Source organism: Lynx rufus, unplaced genomic scaffold, assembly GCF_022079265.1.
Source record: "Lynx rufus isolate CCGP_SWC_20201006 ecotype Redwood Valley unplaced genomic scaffold, mLynRuf1.p SCAF_1, whole genome shotgun sequence".
In the NCBI taxonomy this organism is placed as follows: Eukaryota; Metazoa; Chordata; class Mammalia; order Carnivora; family Felidae; genus Lynx; species Lynx rufus.
The window spans coordinates 169,068,639-169,084,294 of NW_025814823.1; the positions used below are offsets into that span (position 1 = coordinate 169,068,639).

The following is a 15,656-nucleotide window of genomic DNA, read 5'->3' on the forward strand; positions in this document are numbered from 1 at the left end:
TGAAATTGAGTTTTCAAAATATTGATCAACATTGTATGTATAAACAGATCTCTCTTAGTGGGCATTTCTTCTGCCTATGATTACTTATTCAATTAGTATCGATCCATATAAATTCCAATTTAAGAAAGTAACATTTTCTGATCTTATTGTCCAGTTTTGAAGTTTTCCCTTATTGACAGTCTGTTGTCACTTACATATTAATTACCTATTTTCAATGGTACATGGCACAGTTCTTTAAGATATTAGTATACTATATATAACAGTGTTTCTAGAGGTGTTTGTTCCCCATCACCACTCCCTGTTTTCTTGTGGCTTTAATGTGGGTGAATTAGTTTGAAATTCCCTTTGGGGCAGATTTCAAGGTATAAAAGGTCACAGAAAGGCAACATGTGGCCTATGTAGTTCTGTAAAGAACTGGGGAAGTATATTATCTTTATAGTGATGTATTGGAAAGATCTGGGGACTTATGCTCATTTCCTCAGTGACAGCTCAGTCCTCAGTCCTCATCAGAACAGCTTTCTTCAACTCTTAAAACACACCCCTCACAAAATAAACACAGCTTCTTCCCAGGTTGTCACTTTGATTTGGTTTATTTTACCTGAGGCACAGATCTGACTTCAGCTATATTCCATTTGAGATTTGAAGTAAATTGAGATTCTGCTTTAGTCATATTAATTCATTTTAGGCTCTACACTTCTCAACCTAAGTGTGTGTACTCTGTGAGGTAGATGGCTTAGTTGTAAAGTAAAATGAACACCATACATTATAATATATTTCAAAGCATCTTGAATTTGTTTTTTGCTTCCAAATATTTTCTTCCATTTTGCTAATGCTAACATTTAGTAACTATCGTGATGATGCGAAAGCTGTTTGGTTTTATCATTCTAATGATTCTGAAGGACTGTTATAAAGGTGAAAATGAAAGGAAGCAGAAGCGTAATACATGTATAGTTTCCTTGAAAGGCTCTGTTTCTTAAAGAAGTTGAACTAATTTATATTTAATGTGTTCTTTTTCAGTATTGTGCTTCTGCTAAGCCAGAAACAGTCACTTGAAGAGCTGAAACAGTCAGTCCAGCAGTTGAGATGCACTGAGGCAAAGTTTTCAGCACAGAAAGAATTACTAGAACAAAAAGTACAAGAAAACGATGGGAAAGAGCCACCTCCAGTAGTAAATTATGAAGAAGATGCACGATCAGTTACATCTATGGTAAGCCAAAGAGTAATCAAATGAGAAACTTGAAAGAGAAGTATCTAGGTAATAAATGAATATAAAAATTAATTCTTTTGCTATGACAAGTTGTTTTTCTTGTTAATATGCAAGCCCTGTTAAACTTGTTTGTAAATGCAAAATAGATTTGTCAGTCATGTCAGGTCACCTGGAGAACATTTTTGGGAACCACCTGTAGAGTCAGAGGAAAAGCTCTTCTCTGGCCTTTAAAACTGAATACAAAGACTGCAAATGTTTTTATTCCTGGAAGACAGAGGGTAGGGTGTTATTACTAAGATAGAAGTAAGAAATAAGGAGAAAGCTATTTATTATTTTTTTCTTCTTAAGAACAGTAGAATCTTATTTGTCTGAGATTGATGATATATTTATTATTTTCACAACACATTTGATTTTGTTTAAAAATAGATTTTTTTACTTATATTCTTAAACTACAGTAAACACATTCAAACCCACCAACTAGAAATTCAACTACATTTTATATTTTCATGACCTATTTAAGAATGCCTAGTATAAATACTTTCCCTCCCCTTCTCTCCCTTCCTCCCTCCCTCCCTCTCTTCTTTCCTTTTTTCCTTCTTCCTTTCCATCTTAGGTTGGTGGTTCTCACCAAGAGGACAGTTTTGCCCTCCAGGGGACATCTGGCAATGTCTCCAGATATTTTTGGTTGTTACAGTTAGTGGTATCTGATGGGTAGAGGCCACTGATGCCTCTAAACATCCTATAATGCACAAGACAACCTTTGCCTTCATATCCCCAACAAAAAAGTATCCAACTCAAAATATCAGTAGTGCCCAGGCTAAAAAAGCCTGAGGTATGTCCTTGGCTTTTTCTGTGAGTAGCTGTATGTGGTCCATAAATAGAACTATCATAGTTGATGATGCTATAGCTGATATTTTAGTCATTTTTAGTTTATGTGGTTCTGAATAGTATAACTTGATTATTAAACATATTCAGATGTCTCTATTGAAAGAAAAGGCAGTATTTGAAAATGTGATAAATGAATATGAAATATTTAAATTATTATGGTTGTTCCCATTTTTGTTATTAATTGAGCCATGTTAATCTATGAGTTACATGACTCAAATTAATGGCAGTGTTAACCAATACACTTATGCTTCAGTAGTGAATGCTTTTGTGGAGGAGTGCCTTAAAGAACTGTACCACTAAGATGGGCCACAGATTATGTATTCATTTAAAAAATTTTTTTTAATGTTTATTTATTTTTGACAGAGAGACAGAGCATGAGCGAAGTGGGGGAGGGTGAAGAGAGAGAGGGAGACACAGAATCTGAAACAGGCTCCAGGCTCCGAGCTGTCAGCACAGAGCCCGGCGTGGGGCTTGAACTCACGGACAGTGAGATCATGACGAGCCGAAGTCAGATGCTCAACCAACTGAGCCACCGAGGCGCCTTGATTGTGTATTCTTATACATGGGATTAAAATGTATAATCAGAGTTAGGATTGTATAGTCAGGTTCTTAGAGGTGTTGATGTTTATTTTGGCTCTATTAATTCAATTACAGTGAAAGCCCATCTATTTACTTACAGAAATCTAAAAAAAACTGTGGAGGCAGAAAACATAATCATTTGTGTCAGGAGAAGCCATCTTAATGTCTTTTTTTAAAACTAGGTCTAATTTTGGCCAAAATTCCAAGGAGAGAATGATAAATATTAAGTACTGTGCAGAAATTCTCTATTGTCTGGGCATAAGTATGTTTCATTTATTCATTTGAGCAATATTTATTGAGTCAAGGACATTTCTAGATGGCTTAAGATACATCAGTGAATAAAACTAATTAAAAAAACCTCTCTTAGAGGTCACATTCTGTAGTGAGTGGCAGTTAATAAATGAGTAATAAATTATATACTATTTTGGAAGATGCTAAATGCCAAGAAATAGAAACAGAGCAGGGTAGAGGGTTGGGGGCCTAGAAGTTGGGACACAATTTTAAATTCAAGTCAGAATAACTATCATTGGGTAGTTGACATTTGAACAAAGACTGGAGACAGGCAGCTACTACACCCCTTCATTTCTGGGGAAAGAGCATTTCAGTCAGAGGGTGCACGTGTTGCAAAGGCTATAATGCAGGAGCATGTTGGACTATTCAAGGTATGATTAAGGAAGTCTGAGTGGAGGGGAAGGTGAGAGTATGGGGAATGAGATTAGAGAAGTATTAGGGAGTAGACCTTGGGGCTTTGTGGACCATAATTAAGGCTTATGACTTTTCTCTGAGTGAAATGGGAAGCCACTAGGGTGGAGAGTAATAACAGAGGAATGACATGCTCTGACTTTTTATTTAGATGGATTGCTGCAGCAACTATGTTGAGAATTCACTTAAGGGAATAAGGATGGAAGAATGAGATTATTGCAATAACCCACATTATAGAAGATCATGGTTTGGGCAAGGATGGTAGCATGGGAAGTAGCAAGAAGTGTTTAGCTTCTGGATGTATTTTGAAGGTTGAGCCCAGGAGATTTCCTATGGATTAAATGTGAGTTATGAGAGAGAATAGTCAAGGATGATTTTAAGGTTTTTAGCAGGAGAACTACAGGAATACAATTTGTTTCGAGTGAATGGAAAGATATACCTAAGTAACTAGGATGAGGCAGAGCAAGATTTCAGTTTGTCTTTCTAAAAAAACAAGTCATTGTCAAAATTTGGTATTTGGGCCTTGTGTTCAGGAGTGCGATTTGGATTGGAGATATAAATTTGAGAGTCTAGGTATCACATGGTATTTAAAATCATTTGACTAGGGATGCCTGGGTGGCTCAGTCGGTTAAGCATCCGACTTTGGCTCAGGTCATGATCTCACAGCTGGTGAGTTTGAGCCCAGCATGGGGCTCTGTGCTGAGAGCTCAGAGCCTGGAGTCTGCTTCGTATTCTGTGACTCCTTTACTATCCTATATGATAATAAGTATTATCCTATATGTACCAGGACCCTTTCTTGATTCTTAATAACTATGTGTATATGCATTCTTTCAGAGGAACTTCTGAAGTTTTTTCTTTTACTTGGGTTTTGAAAATCTTAGCTAGTAAATCTTTTGTTCTCTGAGTAGTTTATAATATTTCCTTGTCTCCATGTGGGTGATTCTGTGTCTCCCTCTCTCTCTCTGCCCCTCCCCTGCTCACGCTCTGCCTCTCTCTCTCTCTCTCTCTCTCTCTCTCTCTCAAAAACAAATAAACATTAAAAAAATAATAAAATCATTTGACTATAGGCAGTCACCAAGTGAGAGAGAATAGAGAAGAAAAGAGAATCAAGGACTGAACTCTGGGGCACTTCAAGTTAGGTGGTCTAGAAAAGGAAGACCTGGTGGGAGACTAAGGAGTGACCAGTGAGGTAGTAGAAAATCAAGGTAATTTGGTGTCCTTCAAGTATTCCAAGGAGAAATGAGTTCTAGAATTTGGGACATGCTGGATTAAGGCAAAAGAAACCTTTGTACTAACTGCAGGTTTTTTGGAACTTTTAATATCCATTGCCTATGAAGGGAAGTATAGCATGGGATGTAGTGTCTCTGAAAATATTGACCTAATTCCTTTTCAGAGAGTATCCTAAAGGGACCATAGTGCAATGGAATATACTCTGGGAAATACTGAATTAGAAGAGAAATCCTTTCTTTTCTAATTGGGTTGTTGACAGATTAAACGTGCTGCTGATAATTCTAAAGGCATTTTGAGTTGTCTAAATGTTCTCTAAACCCAAGGATTATTTTATTTTATTTTATTTTATTTTATTTTATTTTATTTTATTTTATCCTTCAATTCTAGCTGTGCAGGACAGAGGAATTTGCCTTTTGGAAAATATTAGGAAGGTGAACTCTTTGTTGACTGTCCTTGGATACTGATGGAAATACCAGAATTTTCTAATCCCTGAGTATCATTAGCTGACTTTACTATTTTTTTTTTTTTTTAATTTTTTATTTCAACGTTTATTTATTTTTGGGACAGAGAGAGACACAGCATGAACGGGGGAGGGGCAGAGAGAGAGGGAGACGCAGAATCGGAAACAGGCTCCAGGCTCCGAGCCATCAGCCCAGAGCCTGACGCGGGGCTCGAACTCACGGACCGCGAGATCGTGACCTGGCTGAAGTTGGACGCTTAACCGACTGCGCCACCCAGGCGCCCCTGACTTTACTATTTTTAAAATTAATTAATTAATTAATTTAAAAGTATCACCTTTCTTCATGTTTGCTTTTAGTTGTCTAGATGTAAGAACGTAAGCTTTCAATCAGTATCTGTTGAGTTGAGGAAATCGACTTTATTTTCACTCCAGAGTAATCTAGTTGTTTTACTTTATAATAGCATGTGCTATGCACCAAATATAATAATTTTTGTTGAATCTTTCTTATATGTCGGATATATCTAGAATTGATGGTACTATATAATGAGTTCTTACTTTTTAAATATGGTTAGCTATTCTGAAAGATAATTTCCTTTACTTTGATGTTTCTGAAATTGCACATTTTTAAGCTCTTTTGCTACACTAATATGCAATATATATTTATCTTCTCTGCAAATCTTATTGAGTAAGTTCTGCTTAGTTGAACAGCACTATCAATAAAATCCTGTTTTGTTATATTTACAACCAACAAAATATATGGTTAGTTGACTAAATATTGTCTGTCATTATGACTCAGTAGTAGTCCATTTTACAGTACTGTCTGATATTTTCAATTTTATAGTTAAACACTGAAATGGACTGATTATCAGTTGAGGTTGACAGCATCATTGAAGCTTTTTCTGTTTTCATTATCAGGTACACTTTCTTTCTTTAAATGCAAATTCAAAGACTTGCTCATCAAATACATTGAGAAAAGTATGAGACAAAAAATCAGGAGACCCGAATTGAGCTTTGCCTCTGCTTTGTAACCACAGTCAGTTTCCTTAACATTTCTGAGTTTTCCTTTCTGTAAAATGAGGAAATGAATATATATCCACCTTGCCTGATAAGATTTCTGACACTGAAATGAGATAATGTATATGAAGTGTTATTAAAACATGGGTTTTATTTCAGTTTTTTCTATAATATACCTTAGTTCACATGTAAATTAATTAGTAGATACTGAGTTATAATTTATAGAATTTTCTGTAGGATTATCTTATGTATTTCTTATTTATAAAGGCAAAGCCTTAATTAATTTCTCTGAGTACATAGTAGTACATGTACATGTACAAATAAAGGGGTCTTTGTGTCTCTTTTTTAGTTTCCCAGTTTTCTACCTCAGAGGTAACCTTCTAGAAGCATTGTATGCAAATGAAAACATAAATGTTCATTATATGCCCCCTGCTCTTACACAGATGGTAGTATATACAACAATATTGTTTTGTACCTTGCTTTTTAACCTAATATATTTTAGGTATCATTTCATAATAGTGCATATACAGTTGCTTTTTTTTCATTTGTTCAAACAACAAATATTTATTGTCAGGTGTCCTATATCATTTTAGTTTGGAGGATGTAGTAGTGTACAAGATAAACACTCTTTTCTGTTCTCATGGACTTTCCACTCTAAGTGGGTATAAACAGTTAAATATATATATTAAATAGTAAATATATTAAATATTAAACATAATTAAATATATATGTGAAGTGGTGGTAAGTTCTTTGGAGAAAAATAAAAAAAAGATAGAAGAAAAAGGGTGATGGGATGTGTTTTTTTTTTTTCAATGTTTATTTATTTTTGAGAGAGAGAGCAGGAGAGGCGGAGAGAGAGAGGGAGACAGAGAATCCCAAGCAGGCTCTGTGCTGATAACAGTGAGCCCTATAGGGGACTCAAACTCACAAACCATGAGATCGTGACCTGAGCTGAAGTTGGCCACTTAATCAATCAAGTCACCCTGGCACCCTGGGAGGTGTTTTTGTTTTGTTTTGTTTTTTAAATTTTTTAATATTTATTTATTTTTGACAGAGAGAGAGAGAGAGAGAGAGAGAGAGACAGACAGACAGAGCATGAGTTGGGTAGGGGCAGAGAGACAGAGGGAGACACAGAATCTGTAGCAGGCTCCAGGCTCCAAGCTGTCAGCACAGAGCCCAATGCGGGGCTCGAAGTCACGGACCATGAGAGCATGACCTGAGCTGAAGTTGGACTCTTAACTGACTGAGCCACCCAGACACCCTGGGCAGTGTTTTTATATATAGGGTCGTCAAGGAAGGCTTCATTATTAAAGTGTCATTTATGCAAAGATCTGAAAGAACTAAGGGAGCAAATGATGAGACTGCCTGAGATGAGAATATTCCAGAGCACAGTAAAAGAGAATAAATTAGAGATGGGGACAGAGGAGTAGACATATAGTCATATAGATTATTGTAAAGACTTTGATGCTAACTGTTAGAGAAATTAGAAGCCATTGAAGATTCTCAGCAAAGGAATGACATGTTTACATGGTTTCCAGCCTTTTGTTATAATAAAGACAGCTTTGGTGAATAACAATGTCAGTTATAGATGTTGATTATTATGTTAATATTGCATTAATATATAAGTTTTGTAGATTAATAAATTTTTGCTTCTAGATTTCCTGTGGCATGAATTTTATCATGCTGAACTTTCAGTGGCTTCGTAGGCCATTAATATTATTAAGTTATCCTAGGATCTGATACCTAAAGTATATTTACAGCTATATATTATGCTTTGTGTTTATTTGGTGTATATATTTCTAATACATAAAACAGAGAAGTTAAGAGATGATTGAGATGATGTTGCAAAAGCCTTGTTAACTTTTCCAAATGTTTTCCAAAAGTCAAGATTCATTAACATCACTAATCAGGGAAATGCCAGTCAAAACCACAATGAGGTATCATCACTTCACACCTGTTAAAATGGCTATTACCAAAAAGTTGAGAAAGAACAAGTGTTGGTGAGGATGTGGAGAAAAAGGAACCCTTGTACACTGTTGGTGGGAATGCAAACTGGTTCAGCCACTGTGGAAAGCAGTATGGAGTTTCCTCAAAAAATTAAATATAGAACTTACCATATGATCCAGCAATTCCATTTCTGGGTATTTATCTGAAGGAAACCAAAATACTAACTTGAAAAGCTATCTCACCCCCATGTTCATAGCAGCATTATTCATAACAGCCAAGATATGGAAACAACCCAAGTGTCCCATCAGTGGATTAAATATAAAGAAGAGGTGGATATATACATACAATGGAATGTTGTTCATGATAAAAGAGAATGAAATCTTGCTTGATATCTTACTGTTATCTTCAGTATCAGGTGGAAAAAAAACCCTTAAAATTTCAAAATGCTTTCAATTTATATTTTAACTATTTTCTGTGCTCATATGCATATGCAGTATATATATGGGCCAAATCAAGTAAATAATAAAAGAAAAGTAACTTTTTCATTTATATGTATCTATATGTCTATATATGTGTTTACGCATAGCACAAACCAAATGAAAAAACTGCTTTTCATTTATATATACATATATTCATATGTGAAAAATATGTGTATATATATATTTCAAACTTACCTTTTAAATTGTGGCTTTCTTAATATTTTAGCATAAACTAATGGCCAGGGGTTAATTAGCCCTAAAAAGAAAAAAAATAAAAGGAGAAAGTTAGGCAAGAATTAAATATCTACTATGATTAATATAAATCAGAAAGCTTAATCACCCAGAGTCATTCAGTCATTTGGGATGATTCATCAATTGTTTTTTGATTATTTAGTACATGAATATTATTTATGGGTTTTTTTGGAAGGGTGGGTCAAAGGTAAAATGGACTTAGACCTTGCCATTGGCTTTGGTGGGGGAGATGGAACAGAAGTAACTGATTAATAATTAATTAAAAATTGACTGCATTTTTACTTTTATGTATCCATGCATTCAAACATTTCAAAAAATTTAGTTGCCTAGCAGTGCCTAGATATACACTTAGTAAATGATTATAGAGGAAATGAACAGGTACAAAATTTCAAAATAAAATTTGGCAGGTTATAATTGATGCCACTCAGTTAAAAAAATGGTTTAAATGTTGAAGTTGGTTTCTGTGCAATATTTCTCACTTTATAAATAATAATGGAAGTGATATTTTACCAGAGTGACAAAGTCTTTAGTGGTTACAGAGTTAAAGATTGCAATGTGTGACTGCAATAGAATCATTATAGAGTGTGCTCCAGCTGCAGAGCCAGGCTTCTTGGGTTTATATCACTGTTCTACCACTTAATAACTGTGTGATGTTAGGCAAGTTAGGGACTTTTCCTGCCATCTTTCCCCAATGTGTAACATGAGAATTACAGTTTTACCTACTCTTGGATTCATTGTAAGAAATGTTTAAGTTTACACATTTGAAGCACATAGAATAGTCTCTGCCACTTAGCAAACTAATGTTGTCCTTTATTTATTATTTTTTTTAATGTGCATTATATTTTTGAGAGAGAGAAAGAGAGAGAGAGAGAGAGTGAGTGAGTCTGAGCAGGGGAGGGGCAGAGGGAGAGGAAGACAAAGAATCTGAAGCAGGCTCCATGCTCTGAGCTGTCAGCTTGCACTCACAAATTTCGAGAATGACCTGAGCTGAAGTCAGCTGCTCAACCAACTGAGCCACCCAGGCGCCCCTGCTATTATTGTCTTTTAATAGCTGATACTTGACTGTTTGATTATCACAGAAATGATAATGATTTAATATGTGTGCCTATTCTTCTGCTAGTCTTTATTTATTCTTTAGTCTTTTAAAAATTTTTTATAAGAGCCAGCCACATTTTATTTTATTTTATTTTAATGTTTATTTATTTTGAGAGAGAGAGCACTAGTGAGCGCAAGCTGGGGAGTGGCAGAAAGAAGAGAGAGAATCCCAAGCAGCCTCTATGCTGTCAGCACAGAGCTCAATGCAGGGCTCAATCCCACAAACTGTGATATCATGACCTGAGCCTAAATCAAGAGTTGGATGCTTAACCGACTGAACCACTCAGGTGCCCCTGTTCCTTAGTCTTGTCATTAAGCATAAATGTTTTCTTTTAAAAATGTATGCTATTAATTTTTAGATGATAGATAAGCAGTTTGGGATCTACTCTGTACTTAAAGTATGTTGTCTTTTGGCCACAATAGATTACAAAACATTTTTTAAAACATTTATTTATTTTTGAGAAAGAATGTGAGGGTGGGAGGTAGAGAGAGGGGGACAGAGGATCTGAATCAGGCTCCACACCAACAACAGTCAGTTTGTGGGGCTCAAACCTACAAACCATGAGATCATGGCCTGAGCCCAAGTCGGATGGTCAACTGACTGAGCCACCCAGATGCCCCAATTACAAAATATTTTAAAAATAAAAGATCATGTAATTCACTCGGGATTATGTATTGCTGACATCAATAGGCTTGACCACCTAATCTTTTTTTTTTTCCCCAGAAAAAGAGAGAGGGAGAGCGGGGGTGGGGGGTGGCAGATGGAGGGGGATAAAATCTTAAGCATGCTTAGTATGGAGCCGGATCTTATGACCCTGGGATCATGACCTGAGCTGAAATCAAGAGTTGGATGCTTAACTGACTGAGCCACCCAGGCGCCCCCACCTAACTTTTTAAAAGAATTTTTTATTGTTATTACCTTAATTACTTGAAGCTCACTTTTTTCCTACTACACTGTTAAAGTTTGTGTTTAAAATTTTGTACAAAGCAACTTTTATAAAAGCATCACTTATAATCACATTTTAATACCAGTTTCCTTTTATAGTTTAATGTGAATGAAAGAAAAAATCCTTAAATACCATTATATTTTATGATTATTTATTCATTCATGAAATAACATTTTTCTTTTAAGTTTATAATTATGGAAAATTCAATTAACGGCTTTTAATACATTGACTTTAAAAATAACTCTTCTTGTAAATTTATGCAATATTATTATTCATTATATCAGTTGAAATCTGGTTTACTCATACTTCTTTTGTCTTTCCTGTCAGTATTATTTAAATGTTCTCTTTGTAGCAGCAGGGCAGGGTGGAGAAACAGGGAATTTGAGTGAAATCAGTCTGAGTTTATTTGCTGTTAGGTGATTTTTTACCCCACCCCCAATGTTAGTTTCTTCATCACTAAAATGTGGTTACTAATATGCACCTCATAGGATCCTTATCAGTACTAAATGAATGAATGCAAAGGCAAAGGCATGTTAAAGAGTTCTAGACATAGTTAGGAAGGTGCTTGGTGCACATTTAGTTTTTCTTCCTTTTTTCCCCCCCTTTTTGCCTTTTCTCTGTCTTTCTGTCTTTTGTCTCTTCCACCTTTGCCCCATTTCTCTTCCTTTCTCTTCTGCCTGTTAAACACAATTAACCAACTTCTATGAATATTGTATGCCATGTACGGAGACATCTGCGGATAATAAAGTCTGTGCATTCATAGCTCTACATTTAGGAGGCAGAAAATGACAATAAACAACTGATTAACAAGAAAACATCAGACTTAAATGCTGTGATGAAATTGACCATTAATGTTCCTTAGGCTTTAGCCCTCAGCCCTTGGTTTTAAATCCTTTCTTTGTAGTCTTGTATCTGTGGGCTTTTTCTCCTTCTGTCATCATTTAAACATCAGATGATAACTCCTGAATCTTCATTTCCAAAGAAATTGGGAATACTGGAATGCCAGTCAACAGAAAGATGAAAAATGAATGCAGAGAAATTAAGGGACTTATACAAGTTTACACAAAAAAGGTTAAATCGGGGCGCCTGGGTGGCGCAGTCGGTTAAGCGTCCAACCGACTTCAGCCAGGTCACGATTTCGCGGTCCGTGAGTTCGAGCCCCGCGTCAGGCTCTGGGCTGATGGCTCAGAGCCTGGAGCATGTTTCCGATTCTGTGTCTCCCTCTCTCTGCCCCTCCCCCGTTCATGCTCTGTCTCTCTCTGTCCCAAAAATAAAAATAAACGCTGAAAAAAAAAAAAAAGGTTAAATGTAATAAAACATTTAAATTTATTAACGACAATTTCATTATTATTCTCAAACTAATTAGATTTTCTTCCTGTGATTCCCCCCCCACACACCCCCCTGATTAACTGTTTACCTAACTGGCATTCATTCTTTGTTAGTTAAAAAAAAACAAAAAACAAAAAACAAAAAACAGGGACACCTGGGTGGTTCAGACAGTTAAGCGTCCCACTCTTGGTTTTGGTTCAGGTCATGATCTCTCGCATGTGTCTGCACTGACAGTGCAAAACCTCCTTGGGATTCCCTCTCCCTCTCTCTCTCTCTGCCCTCCTCCTCAGCTCACACTTTCTCTCTCTCTCAAAAATTAAATAAACATTTAATGCAAATACATTGTTTGAAAACACAAGAAAATTTAATTATCTGAAGAAAAAGGCTATTTAGTTACGTGACTGATTTGTCATAATAATTATGAATAATAAAATTGCTAAAAATTTCCATTTATAAATGAATACAGTTCTTCCCTTTGTCCTATACTATAGTTTTGTTTTTGTTTTTACACCCATTGAAAATAAATCAATTAAAAAGCAAGTACTTGGCATATAAGCCATTGCATCACATGTTCAGGACATTATTTTAAAAATTTTTAAATAATTTAATTTCTGTTATCCTGAAAAAAATTATTACAGACTCTACAATTTATTTTCTACTTATTTTTAAGCTGAATAACATTTATCTTAAAATTATGTATGAGAATGTTGTTATTTTTTAGCTTGAATTGTGAGCAGAAGTTTGATCTTGCATGTAGAGAAAGATTTGTATTTATCTCTAAAGTCTTTTGTTGTAAATATTGAAAATTATTTTATGACATTAATTTTTTAACATTAATTGAAGGATTTTATAAAGAGAATATGTGAATATTATTATTTATTGATTCATTTGGTGCCTAATGAAAGATTTAAATCCTAATAAATTTTTTTTAATATGGTCTTCTGCAGAAAATTGTTTATAGTGTTAGTATTTCAAACATTAAGACCCAACTGTTAATTTTTAAAATCATCGGTTTACTTTGCAAATCCCAGGTGAATGATAAGATCTTAGATTAGGAAAGGTTTTCTCTGTCAGAATATATCTAGAGATCTTTTAGAGTCTAATTCTACCAGATAAGGTTTTAAAGTTGCTTAAAAGTCACTTAATCCTTGGAAGGAGAAACAATTCCGAAAGAAAGAATGATTTACACTTAAGTATTTTACTATGTGGTAGAGGCTTCATGGAGGCTACAAGAAGAATATAAACAAATTTAGATCCTTTGATCTGCCTTCATTTTAAACTTGAATTAATACTGTAATACTGATAACATTTGAACAACTAGGAGGTTACATTGTTTAAAACTGCATAGTTAAGGGGCGCCTGGGTAGCTCAGTTGGTTAAGCATCCAACTCTTATTTTTGGCTCAGGTCGTCATTTCATGGTTTGAGCCCCGAGTTGGGCTCCGTGCTGATAGCACAGAGCCTGTATGGATTCTCTCTCTCTGCCCCTCTTCCTTGGCTCTCACTCGCTTGCTCTCTCTCTCTTTCTCAAAATAAATAAGTAAATTTAAAAGAAAAATAAAACAGCATAGTTAAGAAATAAGATTATTCAGATAGACTAATGGAGAAGAATAGCCCAAAGAAGCTCCTATTTATATAGGATGCTAATATAGGAATATGAGTATTTAAGGTGAATAAAATTATTCTATACATTTGATAGGTACCGATTTAGATCTTAAGGTCATACCACATAAAAAATAAATTTCAAATGTATTACTCAAATTAAAAAAATAAAGGCACAAAATATGAGTGAACATTTTTCTGTGTTGGAAAACAAACTGAATTAAAAATCTGAGTAAAAACTGGGAATTTGTGCTGCAAATATGGCAAAGGATTAATTATTTTAAATGTGGAAGTGAGTCACCTAAATTGGTTTATAAAATAGTAAAGTACCTATTATAAGTGGGAAAAGAATATCAATAAGAAATTCATAATAGAGAAAATATAAAGTTTAATAAAAATACCGGAAAAAATTTCAACTCCACTAATAATGAAAATAATGATTAAGAAATGCAATTAGAAAATAATGATTTATTTAATTTGCCTGTCACTATCCAGAATGGCCTCCTTCCAACCTGTTCTCCATACTCCAAAGTCATCTCTTAAAATTTCAAACAAGAACAAATCTGGTTATATTGAGTCCCTCAGAATGGCTTTAATGACTTCTTATGACTTTTAGTCTAAAAACCAGTGTTTCTAAATGGCCTGCCTAAAGGCCTTAAGTTGTTTGGTCCCAACTGTGGACTCTGACCAATCAGAATGGACACTGGTCATAACCACCAGGTGTGTCTCCATGGAAGGAAGAACAGAAAAAGAAATGAAGATATACGATGTGAAGGCCTGAGAGAAAAATCTTGGGGGCAGTTCAGGGGCTGATTGTATTAATCTAGTTAAAGAACAAGTTGTTGGAGAAGGTAGTAAGAGTTTTATAAGAAGCTATCAAGTGTGGTCTGAAATCACACAGATGCAGCAATTCTCTTTGCTAAGCCCCAAGTTAGGAATGGTAGAATGATGCTGAAGGTAAGCACGAATAAGCATCATTGGAGATGAAGGCATCCAAAGAACTTTGAGACTTTGGGCATAAAAATTCATGATAATGTTAGGTATTGCAAAGACCTCAGTAAATGAGGGCGAGTGTCTGAGAGGCCAGTAGATTATAGCATTGAGAGTGAAAATGCCCTGGCTTCATTTATGCTGTTGTTATAAATACTTCATCTCTTATAATTATTTTCTCTTTAGTAATTAGAGATGCTGGTGCTTAACACAGTACCTGGCAAAGAGTAGATGCATAAACTTTTCTTCAATATGCCTGATGTTGTAAAATGAAACTATCAGCGGTTAGATTCCAGTTTTTAGAAAAATGCTGGGCTCTGTCTTTGCATATTTTGGTAGATAAGCATGAAACCGAACAAAACACCTACTCACATAATGTAGAGGGGCCAATTATTCCAGAATATGTTTTAGAAAGTAATAAAGTCTTTATAACACTGATGGAAAGGAAAGAATGCAGAGAAATAGCCTTGGCTAGTGTATTTATCACTTGTAGATTGGTGAAGGCAAAAAATTTAGTATTTTGAATTATTTAAGCAGGGCCAACATGCATTATGTCCTCAATAATATCTTAGTCACTGCAACCATTTGGAAAAACTATTTGGCAATACCTACTAAAAACAGACATGCACACACCCTGTATCCCAGTACATCGACTCCTGGGCATAGATCCAATAGAAATGAATGCATATATTACCCAAAAGTCATGTACAAGAATATTCACAGGAGCACTATTTATAATAGACTCAAACTGGAAGCTGCCAAATGTCAACAGTAGAATAGATAAGTAGTAGAATATTTACCCAGTGTAATATTCTGCAGTAGTAAGAATGAGCAAATTAAAACTACATATAGCAGTATGGATGAATCTTAAAAACTTAATATCGAGTGAAAGATACCAGACAATATGGATTTTGTGATTTCATTTATCTGGAGTTC

General features: G+C 35.0%; 1 protein-coding gene across 1 annotated transcript in view; it reads left to right on the top strand.

The window, feature by feature from the left end:
• The window catches only part of FER (FER tyrosine kinase), a 404,717-nt gene that overhangs the window by 98,316 nt on the left and 290,745 nt on the right, over positions 1 to 15,656 (top strand). The window contains exon 8 of the mRNA XM_047090128.1: positions 1,018 to 1,207. Coding sequence (XP_046946084.1) covers positions 1,018 to 1,207 — 190 coding nt within the window. The remainder of the gene's footprint in view (positions 1 to 1,017; positions 1,208 to 15,656) is intronic.